This window comes from Macaca fascicularis, chromosome 14 (assembly GCF_037993035.2).
Source record: "Macaca fascicularis isolate 582-1 chromosome 14, T2T-MFA8v1.1".
Taxonomy (NCBI): domain Eukaryota; kingdom Metazoa; phylum Chordata; class Mammalia; order Primates; family Cercopithecidae; genus Macaca; species Macaca fascicularis.
In genome coordinates this window covers 128660680-128683072 of record NC_088388.1, presented here as the reverse complement: position 1 = coordinate 128683072, position 22393 = coordinate 128660680, and the positions used below count along the sequence as shown (strand labels likewise).

General features: G+C 44.9%; 1 protein-coding gene across 15 annotated transcripts in view; it reads left to right on the top strand.

The window, feature by feature from the left end:
• The window catches only part of ZBTB44 (zinc finger and BTB domain containing 44), an 85721-nt gene extending 67439 nt beyond the window's left edge, over positions 1-18282 (top strand). For 7 of the 15 annotated variants that reach the window (XR_012423933.1, XM_045369948.3, XM_045369947.3 and 4 more), the window contains one exon: positions 180-324. Coding sequence is in view for 14 of the 15 variants with exons in the window: in XM_045369948.3 (XP_045225883.1) it covers positions 180-210 (31 nt within the window). In the remaining variant the exon portion in view is untranslated. Of the gene's footprint in view, positions 1-179; positions 6896-8912; positions 9026-13301; positions 13440-14334; positions 16853-18098 lie in introns of those variants that run through there. The other 8 variants (XM_065529237.2, XM_065529235.2, XM_015435967.4 and 5 more) reach the window with 6 other exon arrangements.
• Positions 18283-22393: the final 4111 nt, after the last annotated feature.

Here is a 22393-nt window from a genome sequence, read left to right as displayed (position 1 = left end):
TAATATTTTGTAAAGCCCGTTGTTTTTGGAAGTATTTATGGTAAGCTTTCTTAAAAATTATTAGGGTAAATACTTCTGAAATCCGGCACACTTTTTTTATTTTAAGCTTTGTCATTTCTGTTGTGATTTTTCATGGTGAAAGTTTGGTACTGAGATGGGCATTCTCTGTACCTTTATAGTACCACTCCAAAGGCAAAGAACCATGATTGACAACAGTCAAGCTGTGGATGAAATGACCAGGAACGGAGAATGAAGTATGTAAATCTCAGCTTCGTAGGAATTCTTCTTATATTGCTTTTCTGATTAAAATTGCTGTTTACCTGGTCTCTGAATGTTAATGCCTGACCATGTCATTGCCCGAATCAGTTTTCCCCTTGCCCGGTCAGTATGGTCTCTTGCATATATTGGCGTGCTGCCATATAAAGTAAAAATATTGGAGATATTCTATATTTTATGTATAGGTTTATGTATTGTTGGGGATGTTTTCATTGTGCTCTTTTGGACATAATGAAGAATTCTCGGTTGAGGCTACATCTTTTTTTTTTTATTTTTTTTTATTTAAGAGGATGGCATCTGTTGCCCAGGCCGCAGTATAGTGGCTAAGTCATAGCTCACTGCAGCTTCGAACTCCTGGGCTCAGGCCATTCTGTCTCAGCTTCTTGAGTATCTAGGATCATAGGCATGCTCCACCACACCTGGCTGACTTCGTTTTTATTTTTTGTGGAGATGAGGTTTCACTATGGTGCCCAGGCTGGTCTTGAACTCCTCGGCCAAGTGATTCTCCTCCTCTGGCCTCCCAAACTGCCGGGATCACTGCACCAGCCAAGGCTACATTCTTAACCCAACTAGATGGTTTACTGAATCCCATACGACAGCGATACGTTGTCCCTACATATTTTTAGACATTGCAAAGTTATTAAAAAACAGTTACTATCGTTTTTACACAATGTAGACAACAATGTAAAAGATGAATATAGACTGTAAGATTTTCATCTATGACTCATAAATCTGGGAGAAAAAAGAAAATTGTTAAGACTAATGAGAAACTGAAAACCTTAAACTAATGAATATTACCATTTCTGCTGCTGAAAGTGTGAAGCTTTTCTGGTCTGGAGTTGAAATTTATATGATCCTCTAGACGGGTATACTTTTCATCTGGTGCCATTAAAGCGTCTCTAATACTGATCCTAAATATCTGTAAGTCCATGAACAGTGAACTTTGGAATGAGTTTCTGTGTAGATACCCAAAGTTTAATAATTATGAGAGCACCTGATTTGATTAGAAAAGAGACAGAAAATACAGTTCTTTAGTCAAAACACAAGATCTGAATTTTGTTCAGGTGCTAGACCATACTAAATGTATATATTTTTAATTATAGTGATTTGTTTCAATTTTTTAGATTGGCTAATTCTGTAATTTTTTCCCCAAAAACATGTGAAGAAAGGAAAAGTAAATTAAATTCCTTAGAACTGTTTTAGGTTAGGATTCTCTGTCTCTGCCTATATTCTGCAGTCCTTAACTTGTTTTCAGTTCTTTACCTCACTCATGAACTTGTTTTTACCCATGTGCTCCCAAACAGAGGTGTGTTCTCTTCAGGAGAACCAGCATACACAGGTTATGATAGGCTGCCACTGTTTATGCTTCTTCACTGATAGGGTTGAATTACTTTCTGCAGCAGACTAGAATACTTCATATAGTAATGCTGTGTCTCCACTGGAGAGGTCAGGAATTTTAATGTCACGTTGTGGTCTTTAAAAACTGTTAGGCCTACCAATAGATAAATCTCAAAATTAATTCTAAAATCTGTATTGACAAGAATAGGTAAAATTATCACCAGGAATCATTGTTACCGTTAGTTCCAAGAGGTTTTTTTTTTTTGGTTTTTGAAAGAGCAAGAGGAAAGAAATAAGAATAAAGAAATGTATAAGAATGGTTTGCAGATTTATTGGTTAAAAGTGTTTTTTAGTACATCCCTGACCCTGAAAACTTCACATTCAGAGATCCAAGCACAGTTTTGGTAGCTCTAAGATATTCTGTGTTCTCAGAATGAAGGATTACCCATCACTGGGTATTCCTTCCCAAGTAGAAACTTTAGATTTTCACTGGTAATTACAAATTGCCAAGTTTTATGGGAAATCTGAATATACTGTGAAAATTCATATCTGGTTAGTTATCTGCTGCCCAGATCTTATCAATACCAGTAACTAACCAGAATTTACCATAAAATGATACAAACAAAGGCCTTTTTCTATTTCAGTGAGGGTACATTTTTCTTGATACATGTGCTTCAAGGATATTGGATCTGTTTATGGATCTGTTTTAGGAAACAGATTTGCAAGGGATAATTGTATATATAGTAGTATTTAGATTTATTTCAAATTCATCTTAGGGATGCCTAGATGCATAATTTTTACCAGGACATATTGAAAATATTGCAAAGAGATAGCCAGTTATATTATCCCATTCATTAGAAGTTACCAGTATAACTAAACATAAATATTCCAGTTTAGAGTACTTAAACGTAGCTATCTTTCTTAAAGCCAGGAGGGTAACTTTGTGGTATCTAAAGGGCTTAAATTTCAGAATGCAGAATAAATTGCCTTTTTAAAACCAAACATTTTATACAAGAAAAGCTTTTATTTTCAGTTTTTTAACTACCAAATAGGTGTGATGTACTTTAGAAGTAAACAAAAAGATGTTCACCCATGATAATGGATGTTAAATCTCCTGCAGTTGTTCTTCTCATGTTTAAAGGGTATATTCTCATAGTGGAAGCATCTAGCATGTCAGTGATTTCATCTAATTCAGAAACAAAGGGATTAATATTGGTCTTTATTTTTTGGTATTTTAAGTTTTATATAAATGGATGCAGATGGAGATTATCACCCACAAATATATTTAAGTGGATTTTTCTCAATTTGAATTTCAAGTAATTTTTTTATTTCAAGTAATTATGCATTTAGTTACATTGCCGGTTTTTTTAAGTTCTCAATTTCAGTAAGACAAAATATACTAAAATATTTAAATAGCTTCATTCAATCTTACATTTTGACATTTCAGCAACCATTCTGGCTTACAGTAATTAGGCCCCTTGTTATGAGACATGCCCTTTGTTATTAATAACTAGCAAAAAGAAAAACCTTTCATCTTGTTAAAATACTTTACCAAATGAAATAGACTAGTTAACACATCTAAAGTCCATAATTATTGGTAACTCAGTTACCTTCTAACTAAGGCTAGTTCAGGAGACTCTCCCAGTTTATAAATGGTTCCCTTGGGAGCCTTTGGAAGCTATATTAAATATTTCTTTATTTCTTGTTTTATTCTCTTAATCTAAATAGAGGCCAGTTATCTATTTTATCCATTTTTATCTTGAAGATTCTCAGATTATGTTTTAGTCCCTTTTAGCTTTAATAGTCCTTGAAAAATACATTACTGTATAATGTAGTGGCAATTCTGTAACACACAGAGAATTACTCTTATTACTTGAATGAATCCTAAAATTTTAATATTTTAGCTGAAAGAAGTTTGAGATTTGTGGAATTGATGAACAAAAGAATTAGAAACTTTCATATGGTACTTTGTTTCACTCATCTGCAAAGTATGAAGTTGTAATTCTGAAATATACATCCAAGTGAATGAGAATTAAAAATTTTCTGAATATTAATACTAACTGGGAAAAACAGAAAACTAGTGTGAAGTTTACAGTTAGAAGAAACAGACCCAAAGTTGCCAAAAGGTAATAAATAAATGTAGTTTTCACTGTAAGTTATTGATGTAAGATGCTTTATTTGTAATATATTTAGATTTTGAAAGTTATTGAGAGATGAATGTATAAAAGCTAAATTTTCTTTTCTGAAGCAGCGAAACAAAATTGGGGTAACAAGGAAGCTCTATGGTGGCAAACATGTCTGTGAGGAATATTAAGCACACTCCCACAGGCTTTAAACTCAAATCATGAACATTTAAATTAAGTCGTTCCTTATTTTGCCTATACCCATTTTTACCTTTCAGTGTCGTTTTTGCTTGACAGAGTATGGTGACAGAGTGTTTTTATTTGGAAAGTCCTCAGCAAGATGAATTAGCCAAAAGCAATAATGGTTCAGATTAAACAATGAAGTGGAATTGATTCAGTCCCAGGCCCAACTAAGGAACAGTTGCTCTCTGGGTGTCTCATTTTAGATGATCGATAAGTTGAGATGTTGTAATATTTATGGGGGGTTAAGCCTATGTCAATTGTGGGATGAAGACTGTTAGTACCACTACCATCAGTAGTCATACTTTTTTTTTAAACTTTTTACTAAACTAATACTAGACATTTCCACTCTGTCATAATTATATTTTTATGACAGGAAAATAAAAACAGTTCCATGTTTTTATAAATAGTCTCTGCAAAGATTTCAGATGTTATTGGTATCCCGGTTTGGCAGTATCTGAAAAATTGAGATTGCCTTTAAAGTGTTCATGCTACTTTTACTTAAGTAAACCTCCACTGTATAAGACCCAGGCCGGTTCCAACTAATACCAAGGTTTCTATGCGCATAATAGTTTACAAAGAACTTAAAGACTATGGATTAAAAACAAAAATTTTTTTAACTTTAAAATTTTTAATTTTTGTTCAAAGTATCTGGTTTATAAAGTCAAATTCTTTTATTATTTCCTTTCTCTTTTAAGTTGACTGATTTTGCTGATTAAGCGTAAAGTCCCAGGCACAGTTGTGATGACGTACTGATAAAATGGGTGCCTAGTGGGTTGAGGAGCTCCAGTGTCAAGACTTTTATTAAATTGCCCTTGTTTTCCCAAATGCCAATCTAGCCGTATTTAGATTTCATTATTCAATAAAACAGATTAAAAATCATCCCATAAATGAATGTTGAGGTTACCAAAGTACATCACCTGCTGAGGAAGGAGAAATCTTCCTGCTTTAAGGGAGCCCTGTCGTCTCTCCTTGACACGTTGTTTCCCTTGGTATTAGTGGAAGCTCTGTTCAAGATGGGAAGCCTTTCCTGCAGTTCTTAGAAACACCTGCTTTCTAAAGAGAGCCTTTTCTAGGATTAGGTTATGTGTGTTTTCTCTAGGAGATTTTTTATTTCAGTTACCAATTTAATTTTCAAGTTGACAGATGCTATGTGAAGTCTCTCATACTGAGAGTAGTCCATTAAAGTTTTGAAAGTTGCACTGCTTTTCATCTTTCAGGTACCTGAAATGAATGACATCAGGTGTTTGGAAGGAGTAAGATCGTAAACTTTATTCATTTTCTTCCTTGTACAAAGTGATGACTTCTAATGCTTATATCTCAAGGTATTTTTTAAAAAAGCAACAGTCCCTAATAGAGTAAAATTTGGTTTTGGTCCAAGTTCCCAATAATATATTTAATGTTTCTGTTGTTACTGGTGCCTCCTGTTGCATCAGATAGAGATTGCCTGCCTCTTTGTAGGGCACCCTTGTGGCACCTTATGTCCAACTTGGAGGATAGTATATGGCTTCTTTGTGCCTCTACTATCTTTTCAAAAGCCATTTTATAAAAATCCTAGGTAGCCTATTTTAATATTTAAATATATATATTTGTGAAAGAACTTTTACAACAGACTTTTTTTTTACTTTAAAATTCCTGTATTTCCATTTTTAAGAGTAAATTTAATCTCCAGGATATAGAAGTGTCTTTTTTCCAGAGAAGCATAATGAGAAAGTCAGATTGAGGTAATAGACCAGAATTAAGTGATAGAAGAAGCTGTTGTTTGGTTAAAGGACACAGGTTTGAAGGAAAAAAATTTTGATGTAACAAATTTTTAAATAAAATTTTGTTTTTGTTCTGTAATTTCATATTTGCTGCTACAGTAGCTCAATATTTTACAGGGCTAACATAAATCTGGCTCCATTTAAAAACTGGAGTACTTCCTAGTGCAGCCAGCCTAGGCAGAAACTGTACACATGGTCTTCCAGCTGGGTGACTGATGGTTTTGTGTAGCTGATGCATGCTTTAATATTTGCCTATAGCCCTGCAGCAAGGAAGTCGAGGTGGGGGTACTTTTTTACCCTGCCAGTTATAGCATTATGATTCTTTCTGGGCACTGGCATTTTGTGAAACTCTCAAGGGAAGGTGATGCAGGGGAGAAAATGTGAATTAAATTACATAGATGGGTGTTTTTATGTCTTCTACCCCTTTCCTAGAATTAGTACAACTCTTAACTGTGCCAGTCCCCAGTTCACCAGCTTTGTATCCAGTCGTCATCTCATTCAAGTATGGCTTTACTTGGTGACACTGGCCATAGCTAAATTACTTGGCATGTTTGACTTTTGACAATAACAGAAATTGTTTTGGATTTTGTTTTATTTCCAAAAAAATGTATACAATGTCAGAACTTCACATTTTATATACTAGTATCTGGCTATTAGTATTTTACAGGAACCATAGTTCTTGGTGACTACATATATATATATATATATATATATTTTTGTGACCTTTTTTGTAAACTAAGTGCCGTTTCAACGTTACAATCATTTTTAGAGTTATTGTAATCAATGTGAATATCATGTTTTTTCAAATCTGTTCTGAGCCTATAGTGTTTGCTTTGTGAACATAAGTGTATTGTATATATTCTGTATAGTTATATTGTACTGAAATTAGCTTGTTTGATATAAGGAAAATATGTATTGAGTACCTTTTTGCTAGCCTGATTGTTTAATCTTTTTAAAAAAGGTTTAAACTTTTTTAAAAAAAAAAAAAAATTCTTTAAACTGGCCTTTATTACATGGTCACACATAAAGTTGCAGTTAGGAAAGGGATGGGCAGGGAAAAACTAGTTTTGAGTGTCTTTAGATAGAAACATGAGACTAAGGTTTGGTTTTGTTTTCGTTTTCTCATTAAAATATCTTATGCTTTATGGAATAAAACTTCCTGCTGTTGTTATTTATTGTTTGCTGGGCGGTGGTGTTGGCTGAGGTCATGTGAGTGAGAAAAGGCATCAGAGTAATTCATTACTTAAATAATTATCTACTTAGAGTACACAGAGTAGAGAGGGTTACATTAGACAGCACATGTCAATTTTTGGTGAAGTAGAGCTTAAGTGCAAAGAACTCAAAAACACCATACCCCAACTTGGAAGGAGAGTATAAAGGCAGCTAGTTAGACGAAGTCATCCAATCCTAGAGCTATTGAATCAGGTTCTTGTATAAAGCTGGGTACTAATGGGTGGGTTGCATCTTTCAGAGTTGCTCTGATTCTTTCTGAAGTCGTATTTTATTGACTAGAGACCAATTGGTGCCATTTCGATGATATCTTACAACCAGGGAGTGAAAAGCAGGTACCTAACAGGGGAAACAGCTCATTGCATAGGTAATGAGTCCATGAGATCCTGAGGAAGGAAAAGTTTTCTAACTTTAGATTCATTGATGTGGATTTTGACAATACTGGTCTTTAGAATGACAGTAACAGGCAAAGAAAATTATTTTATTGACCTCAAGCTACCTGGATCATTTTAGAATTAAGTTCAGAGAGGAAGAGGGTAAATTTTAAGAAGCATACTCTTTCATTCCAGTGTGTTGAGCATTTTTAACAATTTGCCAAATCATTCAAGGTTAGAAAATGTTGAGTTCTTCAGTAGCCTTGACTACAGATGATGTATATAAGTATAGAATGAAGAATTCAAAACAGATACATCCTTGCCAGCCATGGTGGCCCACATCTGTAATCCCAGCACTTTGGAAGGCTGAGGGAGGAGAATCACTTGAGCGCAGGAGTTCAAGACCAGCCTGGACAACATAGGGAGACGTTGTCTCTACAAAAAAAAAAAAAAAGAAAAAGCTGGGCCTGTGGCATGCACCTGTAGTCCCAGCTACTCAGGAGGCTAAGGCGGGAGAATTGCTTGAACCTGGAAGGTCAAGACTGCAGTGAGCTGAGACTGCACCACTGCACTCAAGCCCAGGTGACAGAGTGAGAACCTGTCAGTTGACTTTGCATACTTGCGTATAAATTGTGTACCAGAAAGATTCCTTTCAGAGAATGATACTAAAAGTAATGACCAAAGATGTGTATCTCCTCAACTGATAGAGCAGAAATTAATAGTTTGGGCTTTTTCTCTTTTGAACAGGAATTTTGGTTCTGAGAACTAAACTTCAGAAAATTAACAAAATCTACAGACATACCAAAGGTTTAAAGGGGGAGAACTTGCTTGTAACATCAAACCCCAAAATTTAATGTAATTCTTTTTTGGGAGAGTAAACTTCTATAGAGATAGAAAAACTAACACAGGGCATATTCAGTCTTAGAAAGTCAGTCCTCTTGAGCAAATAGATTTGTAACCAGGGTTTGAACACTTTTAGGGACAAAGGGAAAGCTGTTTTGTTGTTGTTTTCTTAAATTCTAATTCATTTACTTGGATTTTTCTGCAAAATTAAAAATTTTATACCTATCTATTTTGTAGATAAGAGAGTGGAGCTGGCATTAGCATCATTTTGCAAGGCTTCCTCACTTAATCTAACCATGCCCTTTCTTCCACACCTGCCTAATTTTTTCCATGACTAACATTTCTGGCTGCCTTTGGCTGGAAGTCATTTAGTAAGTGAGTGTCTCATTTACCAGAGATCCTTAAAATTAGGCTCAATATCCCACACACACCCCTAGTAAAGGGCCAGCTCAAATGACTTGGCCTTTGACCATTCTTGACATCTAGAGACCCTCTGTTGAGAAAGTTGCCTTAGGACATAGCAAGAAAATATTACACCAAATAAATGTTCTGTAGCCTGTTTTAAATGGGGGCTCAGACAAAAATGCTCACTTTGACAGTTCAACAGCAGTACACATAGTAGGACCTGTGTACATAACTTTCATCCAGGAACAGAATTCTTTGTTGAGTGCAAATGACTCACAAAATTAGTAAACAATCCTTTTCTTTCTTTTTTTTTGAGACAGTCTCGCTGTCGCCGAAGCTGGAGCGCAGTGTTGTGATCTCAGCTCACTGCAACCTCTGCCTCCTGGGTTCAAGAGATTCTCCTGCCTCAGCCTCCCGGGTAGCTGGGACTACAGGCACGTGCAACCACACCTGACTAAGTTTTTGTATTTTTAGTGGAGATAGTGTTTCACCGTGTTAGCCAGGATGGTCTCTGTCTCCTGACCTCGTGATCCACTCACCTCGGCCTCCCAAAGTGCTGGGACTACAGGCGTGAGCCACCACACCCAGCCTAACAATCCTTTTCATTTTGTTTTACAGTTTATAAAATGCTAGCACTTTTTAGCTATGTGATCTTCAGATACCCAGTAAGATAAACAGGAAAAGTACTAACAGATGTGTGGTCCACGTAAATGGTGCCCTTCCTGCCCATTACAGGGGAAAGATCCACTGAGGAATCAGGCCGTGAACAGGGCTGGAGTCTCTGTGGACTCCGCTCTCTCCCAGACTCTGTTCTCCCTGTTCCTGGAAGAACAGGAATTGGGGTTCTTTTGTGCATTGGCACTTTGTGAAACCTTTGAGGGAGGATAATGCTGCAGGGACATGGGAATTCTCCAGGTGGCTGTTTGTATCTCAGTTATCTTAAAGGAGAGCCATTGTAACTTTTTGTTACGGTGTGAGAATTGCTTATGACCATTTTCTAAAGATGTGCACTGGTTGATGTTTTCTCATGTGGTCTTATCTATTTAATACCTCCACAAGGGTTATCCTTCCCACCCCTGTTGATAACATTTTCCATTATTCATCCCTGCTGCTACTAGCTGAATTCGAGCCTGTGTTGTTTCTGGCCTAATAGCAGCACCAGCCGCCTTGGTGCCATTCCCTCCCTTCAGCTGGGCTTCCTTCCAGTCCATCCTTGGCGTTGCTACTGGAGTCATCTTTCTACTCAGGCCACTGCCCTGCCTAAAGCCTCCCAGCCCCCGCTTCCGCGGAACCCGCCCCTCAGTCCTCACACTCCCCTTCTACCTACCTCCAGTTTGAGGTTGACTCACTCCTGTAGATTCCCATAGCAGATTTTGTTTGGCTTTACCAAACCACTTCTCAGCCACACAGCCTTGCAAAATCTACCTCAGAGTAGTTGTGAGAATCAAGTGAGTTATATGTAAAATGCTTAAAACCATGCCTAGTATATTGTGACTACTTCAGAAACCTTGTCTGTTATTACAAGACGGGCATCACAGTCGTGTGTCTCCCTCACCTGATGACATCCTTGATGTCAGGGAATATGCCTTCTATGTGTATGTCCTCTGTAGTACCTGGTACAGAGAACTCAAAAACTATCAAATGAATGATTAGATGTTGCCAAGAAGTGGTCATAATCCCCATGTACGACAGTGCTTAGAGGTATTTACCCAGGAACTTTAGGACAGAATACCTAGAATTGTTTTCATTAGGCCGCCAGATGATTATACTCAACTCTCACTTCGGCAAATGTCTCAGAGTCTCACTCGTTTTTAAATGAGGGTCTGAAATAGAAGGCTGTATGAGTTATGAATTAATACTAACTTTAATCCTTCAGAACAACGGCTATCAGCCTGGCTAGAATTTCCCCAAACTGTTCTTTAGGACACTGGCATCTGCCGTTTTTCTCCCCTTCACGTGGTTTCCTCATCCATTAAGTTCATGTTAAGGATCACTTCTTAAGGAACCTTTCCCAGAGACTTTGTATTATGTTCACATAACGTCCTGCGCTTCTGTTACTATGGTTACTGACTAACAACAGCTGGACTAACCCCCATTACATTAAGTTCCACTAGGACAGTGACCCTGTCTGTTTCTTGTACCAGGGGGTCCCCGGGCCCAAGGTTGTTTGAATGAATGACATCTCTGCCCTTAAGGAGCTTATGGAAGTAAGCAGAAGTAAAGAATTACAGAAATACAACTGATAGAAATAACTTTGCCGTGAGAGAAACACCGAAACGTATACTTTGGAAATTTGAAGAAGAGGGAGACCTGGCTGCAGGGGTGAGGGAAGGTAGCATGGCAGAGGCACCACTTGAGCTGGGTCTTCCTTGGGAAGAGATGTGGGATTTGTACAGACAAGTGACGGAGAAGGAGATGACTCCAGGAAGGACTATGCAGCCTCAGAGGTTGAGGGAACAGGAGTGTAGCTTGCTGAGCCCTGCAGGATCCCTGAAGGGGAAGAGTGGAAGAAAAACCTTATCAACCAGACTAGCTGGCACCAGGTCAGAGGAGGTCTTCAGAGCTCCAGCTATATTTGGTAGGAAATCAAGAATCATCTCACATTTTCGAGCACAGAAGCATCAGAGTCGTCTCTAGAAAGATGAAAAGCAGATTAAAGGGATGCATATGGACTTAACTGAGACCCCTGAGTTACAACAGAACTGCGGGTAAGAACCCAGAAGAAGGGGATGGGAGCGGGGCTGGGAGCGGGGCTGGAGAGGAAGGCGTGTTGTGTTCGTGACATCGGGGCCGAAAGAGACACGGTAGTTGGGGAGAGTGGAGAGAGGTGGGCCTGATCTCCAGTCCAGGTGTCACCTCTGCACAGTAGAGAATAGCTGCTGTATTCTAAGCTGTAGCAACACCAAGTATGTGGCCTCCTTAAATGCTTAGGCAAACGCCCTTTTTTGTTGTTGGTTTTTTGACAGGGAACTGCCCAAGAAAATGGAGCAAGAATTAGGCCAAGTTCAAGAGTTGGGCTTCAGAATTAGGCTAAAGGAGAGATTTCCCCCTCCCCATGCTGCCCCCTGCCCCCCCCCCCCCCCCCGCGGCACCTGCCCCGCTAATCCCAGCACTTTGGGAGGCTGAGGTGCGTAGATCACCTGAGGTCAGGAGTTTGAGACCAGCCTGGCCAACATGGTGAAACCCCAACTCTACTAAAAGTACAAAAAATAGGCGTGGTGGCGGGCACCTGTAATCCCACCTAGTGGGGAGGCTGAGGCAGGAGAATCGCATGAACCCGGGAGACGGAGGTTCCAGTGATCTGAGATCGCGCCACTGCACTCCAGCCTGGGCAACAAGAGCGAAACTCTGGCTCAAAAAAAGATGGCTTTTCCTGGACAAAGTCAAAGGAAGCCTGTTTCTCCAACACAAGCCAAGGACCCTGTGGCTCTGAGCTAGAAGCAGGTGTTTGCATCGCTTGTAAATTTTAATTTTTAAAAGAGCTCATTCTCCATATCCAAATTGTTGGTATCTGTGGGAATTTAAAATGCCACTTAAAAGACCTCTACCTGTCAGATCCCCAGACACATCTTTCCCAGAGAGGGTCTGGCTGACTACACAGCTACCGCTGCATGTAGGATGCAGAATGCCTACGCGTGCAGATGCACTTCACAGGTATGCGCTATGTTCTTTCAATAGATACGAAATGGCTTTCATAAGAATGTTTAACTGCCCTGGAGAAGGCCTGGGAAGGGGATGAGATCTAAACGGGCATTGTGCAGTTCAGGGCACTGATTCATCCACTGGTACCCAATATATGCCAGTGCAACCTGCCCCCCACCCCGGCCGCTTACCTGTGAGCATTCCAGGCCACTACATAGATACAGGCTGTCAGACATGGCAGGGATTTCCTTGTCTCAAGAGAAAGACTGGCACAGATGAGCTTTGGAGGAAGAGTTAGTTGTAACTTTACGTTGTGCTTTATAAGTACATGCACATATATCTACACAGACGCATAGACATGTATATAACTTATCTCAATGGAGAGCAGGGAAAACTGAAGGAGAGGCCTCCCTGGTTTAGTAAGAGAGAACCTTTGGACCCCTAGTCCTTCCCCATGTCATCGGAATGCTCTGTAACCACCAGTCATGCCCGCCCAAGTGCCAACTCCCAGAACTTCTCCCAGACCCTGATGGGGTTGGACGATAGGACCTTGTGCCTCCACCCGTGAGGCACATAGGAACAAGAGCCCTTCCACACAGAGAAATGGCTGTGCTCCGCGTGGAGCCTGCCGTGGCAGCCAGCCCCTGACTGGCCTCTGTTGACAGGCATCAGGTGTGGAAGGAATTTCCCCAATTTGCTGATTGTCTCTCCGCCTGGACCCTTCCAGGCACAGTCATTGGTTTGCCCCAGCTGTCCTGTGCATCAGTGGACTTTCCAGTTCCTCTTCCAGCGGAAAGCGTAGGCAGGGAGTGGGGCAGAGGGATGAGCAGAGCCAAGAGCAGGGAAACCACCGAGCAGCTCGGCTCTGCCCAGCAGCCCCCAGTCTCCAGGAGAACCAGCTGCCACCCACACAGCATGCAGTGCCCAAGCTCCAGAACCTTGGAGTGTGGGCCTTGTCCCTGGTTCTCCCCACATGGCATCTCAAGAGGCCACCTGTAGGTGCGGGAAGTGAGCAACTCTGTAACCTGTGCGCAGTGAGACACTAAGGCTCAATGCTTGCTTTCCAGAAGTTGTCCACAGTACCGTTCCAAGAATAGCCAGTGTCCATAACAGAGGAGGCTCGCTCATCTTAAGAAGGATGAAAAGCATCTGGGTGGCCATGGCAGGTCCCAGGTCATGTGGATCCAGAGTGACAGGAACGTGTGGTAAGAAACGTGCTTACCTTTCCAGAGCCAAAAACTCTTCCTTCAGTGGCTGAGTGCTGATAAAATGTTTACAAACCATTCAGCCATACCCTCTGCCTCTGGAAGGTTCCCTCCTTCCCCCTGTGGTAGACGTGCAGGCAGGAGGGCTCTCGGTGCGTGGGGATGCAAAGCAGGAGCCTGGCATGCGCGTCGCTTCCCCTCCCTGTGCCTCACTGCCCTCCAGGCGTTATTTGAAGGATCCCAGCTGTACTCCTGGCTCCTAGAACAAGGCCTGGCAAACAGACACCAGTGAGTACCCTTTAGATGAGCACATGGGGAGACAGCAGTGTGAAGCTACTGGCCGGGTGCGGTGGCTCACGCCTGTAATCCCAGCACTTTGGGAGGCCAAGGCGGGTGGATCACGAGGTCAGGAGATCGAGACCATCCTGGCTAACATGGTGAAACCCCGTATCTACTAAAAACACAAAAAATTAGCTGGGCCTGGGGGCAGGCGCCTGTGGTCCCAGCTACTCAGGAGGCTGAGGCAGGAGAATGGCGTGAACCTGGGAGGCGGAGCTTGCAGTGAGCCGTGATTGCGCCACTGCACTCCAGCCTGGGCAACAGAGTGAGGCTCCGTCTCAAAAAAAAGTGTGAAGCTACTGGAAATGGGTCCACAGGAACGCAGGTCTGGTAATCAGGTTACAGTTAAACACCCCAAGTACGATATGAGCCTCAATATACTTCCTCCCTCGGGCATTTTCAGGAATGAAGGAGCACCGATTATGAGCAGTGCACAGAGAAGTCCAGCCCTTCACTGCTGGGGGGTGCCCCTTGGTGCCCCGGTACCGGGAGTGGTACGTGCCAGCTCTGCAGGACTTTAGCAACCCCCACCCCACGTCTTCCTCTGCTTCCCTAGGCCTTCATGTGAACATAGCTGGTTAGCATTGAACCGTGGAGAAGAGCGTTAGAGATGTGACGGCTTCCAGGTACATTAAGAAGAAATCCAAGCTCTAGCAGAGGTGATCTGAGGAGCATCTCCACACCCATGAGAAGACAGCGAAGACAGGACTTGGTTCCCCATAGTAGTGACCATGTTCCCAAACTCCCTTGGCCTCCCATCAACCTGCTCCGGCCTGGGAATGTGCCAGGGACCCCTGTGTGATCCAGCCCTTACCACTCTCCAGGTCACGGAAGTGGGGCCTGCTCCGTGTGTGCAGAGATGGACTGTTCTGGTCAAGTGCTCAGGAAACGCTTGTGGGACTTTGTCTACCAGCCTCTCCAAGACACAGTGAGTTCCCCACTGTATGCCCAGAACACCCGGGGTGAGGGTCAGAGCACAGGAAGGCAACCCGGCCAGCGCCTGGAATGCCACCTTCACAGCGGTGTCCAAATCTGAGGCCTCCAGGCCCGATGTTTCTACTCATAGGAGCACAGGTGTTCCACGTCTGTGCTTCACCAAGACGCACCATAAACCGTGCGGGCAGGGGCCTGTGGAGGGAGGTCTCCATCCTGCCCTGCTGGCCCGCTGGAACACAGTGTGCGTGCCCTGCTGCCCTCACCGCAGTGAGTCCCAGGGCAGACACTCAACCAGGCCCAAATCATCTTTCTTTACTCAACCCAAACTTACAAAATATTCTTTTAAAAACTAAATCGGGCTGGGCTCGGTGGCTCACCCCTGTAATCCCAGCACTTTGGGAGGCCAAGGCGGGTGGATCACCTGAGGTCAGGAGTTTGAGACCAGCCTGGCCAACATGGTGAAAACCCATCTCTAATAAAAATACAAAAATTAGCCAGGCATGGTGACAGGCGCCTGTAATCCAAGCTACTTGAGAGGCTGAGGTGAGAGAATCACTTGAACTGGGGAGGCAGGGCTTGCAGTGAGCCAAGATCACTTCATTGCACGCCAGCCTGGGCAACAGAGCAAGACTCCATCTCAAAAAAGAAAAAAAAATTAAATGCCTTTTGTTTAAAATACCCAACAAAATAGTTCAAGCTGTTAACCACTCATTCGTTTTTCAGAAGTCTTTGAATTAGAGCAAAATGGAATTATATTTTCAGTCTGGGTCTTGCTACATGTCCTCAGGTCCCAGTGAAAATCCTTGTTACTGATGATGTAGAAGTATTTATGTCCCCCCACACAGGTTCAGTCTGTAGGTCTTCTTTGGGACTGGAAAATCCGGGCACAGGGGCCGGCCCTGCAGAGTCTCTGTCCAGCCCTTCCCCCTCGAGGCTCCTGTCCAAAGCCGCCCATCACCCCTGGCGGCTGTTCCCTTTGCTTAAGCTTCCCTCAAGGCCAAACAGCCTTCAGCAGAGCTGAACTGCTCAGGGAGGAAGACGAGGGTCACAGGCTGATCCTCCTGAATCAGAGGACAGAACATGTCGTTCTAGTGCCCACAGCCAAGACCTCAAGGAAACATGTTCTCCCTCCAGTCCACACTGCCCCAGGCGAAGGAGTAAGAGGAAGCTGATGGTTTGACCCCTTAAGAGAGGGAAATGCCCAGGGCTGCTGGGGGTGGCCAAGGAAAGAAAGGGCCTGGGGAAGATTTTGAAGTGCTGATGGAGCCAGTTTGGAGTCCTGCTAGCGAAATTTCCACGTGTGCCTAAGCCCGTGAGCTTATGACCTGGCGAGAGAGGTCCTGGCTCCAGCGCCTAAAGCCCCAGGTGGAGCATGCACTGGCTGTGCAGCGGCCCCAGTGCACCCTTCTCTTCCCTACTGAGGAACCCTGAGCAGGAGGCTGTCCAGCCGCACGGCCACAGCGTCCTCTCCTGTAACTGGGAATGACGGAACCCACTCCTGAGGACTGTGATGACGGTGAAGTGAGAGGATGCATCCACGCCACCAGAGTCCCTGACACTTCTTTGGCATACAGATTGGAGCAGTCACTGTTCCAGGGCCCGGCACAGGGGACAGGAAGAGGTTGCTTAGCATCCCACTTGGCAAGGTCAGGGGCACAAAGACAGGGTGGAGGCACAGTGAGGTCCCAGGCTGGACAGGATTAAAATGCCTCGTGGGCATTTGGCGTAGGTCACCTTGAATTTCAGGTTCTTTCCAACCCTGAGGTTCCAGTTCTGAAAGGATATCCCTTAGGCAGCTGCTTTCCCGGGAAGCAAGAACTCCACTGAGCCTTGAAGGGTCACAGAGGTCCTCACACACACCCCAGAAGGCCCCAGGCAGAGGCAACTTTCCTGTAGGCGGCACAGGCTGCTCAGCCAGACCCCATGACCTGACCCTGCCAGGAATGTGACCTGTCTCCCCACCCAGACATGCCCAGGACCTTGTTTCCCAAGTGTCTGCCTCACCTGGGGGCCTGATGCCCCCCAGCCTACACCGGGTGCCCTTTCCCCAGTCACAGATGGCTGATTTGTTGAATTAATGAGTGGCTTCTTCTCTTATCCTTTCCCTTGGCTCATTCAAATAAGCTGGTTTTGCACCATTCTTTTGCACCAGAGTCACATGTTTCAAACCGATTTCATTTTTTTCCTAGTTTATACCTATACGTTTCTTGTGTCCTATTTGTCTTCATTGAGATTTGGATGGGAATCGGATTATGAGCTGCAAAGAGGTGTCAGATACTCGGTGTATTCTGGGAGCTATTCTCCGAATGTCCTTCTGGTGGAGACCGAGATCTCCACCCTTCCTGGGTGGGCCTGGTTCCTCGACCCCCTCCCTCACACTGTGTCCTCAGAGCTCTGTGGAAAAAGCACACGGGCTGAGGATGGAAGAATTTCCCTGTTGAGCTCTTTCCCTATTGAGTTAAACGAGACCATATGAAGTTCCAGAGGGTCTGGCGCAGAGGCCGGGTTATTCTTGATCCAGGGGTGTGGGCAGGGGAAACAGTGATAACCTCCAAGGTAAAAGCAGCGTGTGGGGGAGGGAGCCCGCAGCCAAGCCAAGGGCAAGGGAGAGCTAAGTTCCCATCCCCGGAAAACACACACATCCCTCCCGCTGGAAGGTGCTGAGACTATGGAATAAACAGACAGTGGAGCCGAGTCCCACCCATGCCCGCAACCAGCTCTGGACAGTGTCTTTTTAGGAAACAATGGGAGTGAGTGGAAAGGGTAGAATGAACACATGGTCTCCAAGTTGTAGGCGCAGGACGGTGGAACTTGGGAGGAGACATTCCTCTGGAGGAGAAAAGGAGAAAAATAGAAAGAGGATAGTCAAACCCACTGAAATCCTAAGAGGATCTCTTTATCAAAATACAGTGTCCTCGCTGCAGGCATATCAGGTCACAGAAGCAATTAGTGTCATATACGCATCAGCTTGCGGGGCAGGGAACGGCCTCCATGGGAAGGCTTCTCCTTGTGGCCAGCCAAGCCCTGGAGTAGACCAGCTAGCCCCTGTGCTGGCACCTCCTGGCTGTGGGTTGCACCTGTGCCCCCACACCCCTAAAGGGATGCCCACCCTGACGTCTTCCCCCATTGTCAACGCTGTGCTGGTCATCTCATGGGACAGCAGCTTGAACTGTCTTCCAGGCAGTCCCAAGATATGAAGCCAGGGGAGAAATACTCCCATTCCTTCTTTGGGGTTTGGTCTCATCATTCTTAGTGGCGTTTGGGGCCTTTCCAAGCTCCCTTCCTGATTGTCACCCTGAGGAACAGCCCGGTGGCCTGGCCTGAGATAGCTGTTGTCCTCACTTCCTTCAACCAACACTCTGCTCCCTTTCGCGTCCCCATCAGCCATCCTCACTGAGAAAACTGAGGTGGCATCGTGGCCCATGAAAATCGTCTTCCGTCCGGCTGAGTGGACGCCAGGAACCCAAGAAGCCATGCCGTCGAGGATGTCAGTGCAGATGGAAGACAAGTGCATGCCCGGCCTAGAGCAAACCCCTGGCCCGGGCAGTGCGCCTTCTGGCAGGAACATCTCACAGCCTGGAGGGCTCTGGAAGGTTTGTCAGAGTCCCCAAAAGAAAGAGGACTCATTGGAGGACCATTCCCAAATGCTGATCCACACATATTTGCTGCTGAGACAGTTTTGAGTGTTTGCACAAAAATTAAAGCATTTAAAATACTTTTTCTTCTTTTTTGAGACAAGGTCTCACTGTTTGCCCAGGCTGGAGTGCAGCAGTGGCACAATCTCAGCTCCCTGCAGCCTCAACCTCCTGGGCTCTGGTGATTCTCCCAGGTGACTGGGATCACAGGCGCCCGCCACCGTGCCTGGCTCATTTTGTGCATTTTTACCAGACAGGTAAAAATGTCTATGTTGCCCAGGCCTGGTCTCAACGTCTGGACTCAAACAGTCCAAACCCGCCTCGGCCTCCCAGAGTGCTGGTATTACAGGCATGAGCCACCACGCCTGGCAATACAAGACTGTCTTTTATACCAAGAGTATGAGCTACCTGCAGTTAGCATGTTAAAATCTCCTTTCTTTATGAAATGCTGGTGACAATATGTGACTGATACATAGTGCACGGTGTGGATGTGTGTGATGGAGCACAGTGCTGGCAGGCATATGGTGGATAGATGTATGTATGTATGATATATGTGGACATGAGAGAGCACAGTGCTGGCAGGCATCTGGTGGATAGATGTATGTATGTATGATATATATGGACATGAGAGAGCACAGTGCTGCAGGCATCTGGTGGATAGATGCATGTATGTATGATATATATGGACATGAGAGAGCACAGTGCTGCAGGCATCTGGTGGAGAGATGCATGTATGTATGATATATGTGGACATGAGAGAGCACAGTGCTGGCAGGCATCTGGTGGATAGATGTATGTATGTATGATATATATGGACATGAGAGAGCACAGTGCTGCAGGCATCTGGTGGATAGATGCATGTATGTATGATATATATGGACATGAGAGAGCACAGTGCTGCAGGCATCTGGTGGAGAGATGCATGTATGTATGATATATGTGGACATGAGAGAGCACAGTGCTGCAGGCATCTGGTGGAGAGATGCATGTATGTATGATATATATGGACATGAGAGAGCACAGTGCTGCAGGCATCTGGTGGATAGATGCATGTATGTATGATATATGTGGACATGAGAGAGCACAGTGCTGCAGGCATCTGGTGGAGAGATGCATGTATGTATGATATATGTGGACATGAGAGAGCACAGTGCTGCAGGCATCTGGTGGAGAGATGCATGTATGTATGATATATGTGGACATGAGAGAGCACAGTGCTGCAGGCATCTGGTGGAGAGATGTATGTATGTATGATATATATGGACATGAGAGAGCACAGTGCTGTAGGCATCTGGTGGAGAGATGCATGTATGTATGATATATGTGGACATGAGAGAGCACAGTGCTGCAGGCATCTGGTGGAGAGATGCATGTATGTATGATATATGTGGACATGAGAGAGCACAGTGCTGCAGGCATCTGGTGGAGAGATGCATGTATGTATGATATATGTGGACATGAGAGAGCACAGTGCTGCAGGCATCTGGTGGAGAGATGTATGTATGTATGATATATATGGACATGAGAGAGCACAGTGCTGTAGGCATCTGGTGGAGAGATGCATGTATGTATGATATATGTGGACATGAGAGAGCACAGTGCTGCAGGCATCTGGTGGAGAGATGCATGTATGTATGATATATGTGGACATGAGAGAGCACAGTGCTGCAGGCATCTGGTGGAGAGATGCATGTATGTATGATATATGTGGACATGAGAGAGCACAGTGCTGGCTCTGGAGACAGATCACTGATATCCAATACCATAGTTCTGAGTGTGGGGCCTTTGGGCAGGTTGTTCAGATTTTTGGTGCCTTGGTGTTCTATCTGTGAAGTGGGAAAGACCACGGGGCTGCTGTGAGGTTGAAATGAAATAGGACTCAGAAAGCCCTTAGACTCAGAAAGCCCTTAGAGCACTGGGGACCGTGTTTCTCCTTTCAGCTCACTGCTCCAAGAAATGCAAGTATTTGAGAATCACTGGCTGAAGATCCAATTTTCCTCACCTGTGGTTGCAGGTGGGCAACACACACAAATACACACATGCACGCACACACACCACACACATGCACATTATGCACACACACACCCCCAACGTGCAGTTGCAGGTGGGCAATACATGCACACACACAGCACACACCACACATACAAGCACGCACATATATGCATGCACATGCACACCACACACACACAAGCACGCACATAATGCACGCACACACATACAAGCACGCACATATATGCATGCACACACACACATACACACAAGCACGCACATATATGCATGCACACGCACACCACACATACAAGCACGCACATATATGCATGCACACGTGCACACACACCCACACCCACATACACACATACATGCACACACATACGCCTCAAACCTGGAAAACTGATGAAAAGTGAAAAGCAATGTTTGGTCACAGGCACCTGACTTGGGGTCTGTAGGCCCCTCAGGTGCTCCTGGGGAGGGAGAGGGCATCTGGTGTTACAGCCAGGTCATGTTCTTGTGGCACATTCTGTCTATTCCAGGACTGCACAATCCCCAACACACACACGCACGCACACACCCCTCTGCCCCCAGAATACCTGTGTACATGTGTATGGACAGACATGCCCACATGTGTGGTTTTTAAATGGCCCTGCACAGTTGTCTCTGGGGCCGGCCGGTTGTGTCTCATGGGATAAAGTTCCACTTAGAGATGGTACCCATCTCGGCCCACAGGTCACCACTCTGTCCTCCTCAGTCTCCAAAGCCATTTTCAGAGCCTGCCCTGAGGATTTGTCCTCCTCCAGTCCCCAGTGCCAGAGCCAGCAGGTCCTGGCTATAGACTGGAGGTGGGGGGGGACACTAAAGGGTCTGAAGGGCTGGCCAGGAAAGGCTTCAGGCTGGGGACCTCTTCGATGCTCACCCTGAGCCAGGCACCGATTTCACTACCTGAAAGGTGACTGGGAAGCGGCAGAAGGCAGCCGCAAGAACACAACAGACGGCCCCAGCCACCCCGCCCCACCCGTGAGCGCCCACGCCCTGGAACAGCGCAACATCGCCACCGTGCGGCCGCCGGCCTAAACAACAGCCTCTCAGCCCCTGGGGTCCGTAGCTCTAGGTCTCTGGAGACCTCCAAACTGGGTCCAGGATTTTAAACCTTACCTTTTCCATAAAGTCCTTCCTAATCCAGATTTCACTGTGATTCCTGCAGACTCTAGGTCTGAGTGGGACTCGCCATGGCTGCAATAAGCAGGACTCGGGTTAAACTTTCATTAAATTTACATGGTTATGATTCGTAGCTAAAACAATGGCGATACAAGGTAGTTTAGGGGGATCAGAGAGTTGGATCATCTTGAGATCTCAGCAACGAAAACAGCTGGTCAGGAGGGCAACGCCTCTGCGGGGCTGCATTGAGCTTGTGGAGGCACAGCAGCAGCCCTGCGCTCTTCCCCTGTGAGGCCAGCCTGCTGTGCAGGGGACCTGTGCACGGGGGGCCCTTGGCCTGGCCCTCCCACCTCCTCCTCTAACACTTCAGACCTCAGCTGTGGCCTTCGCCTGGGTGAAGGAAAGGCTGGTCAGCACAGACCTGTGCAGGCCTCTGGCCTCTCCCAGCCTCTGCAGGGCTGGACTGCCATGCTCAGCAAGGAGTAACTACAGCCTGCTGGCATTCCCACCCCGTCAGCTCAGGCTCTTGGACCAGAGACTTCTGTCTTCGTGAGAGCTGTCAGCACAGGGCCTGAGTGATGTGTCTGGCCTCTGGAGAGTCAGGGAGTCTCAGCCTGATCTTCTGATCTCCAGCCAGAAGTAACACAGGATTTGGTCCCATAATCTTTTTAAAGGCATTGACACTTGATTGATTTTCCAGGGATCAAATGCTTCTCTACATTCAGGCAGGCTTCCAGCATCCCCCGAGGACCAAGGACGTCCTTTAAACCGCGGCTCTGGGCATCTGCTGGAGCACTTGGTGATGCTGCTGCTCCGTGGCACTTGGAATGGCATGACCTGCTGCTAAAACGGTGCTCTCCAACCTCACGGGAACGCTTCTTAGCACACAGG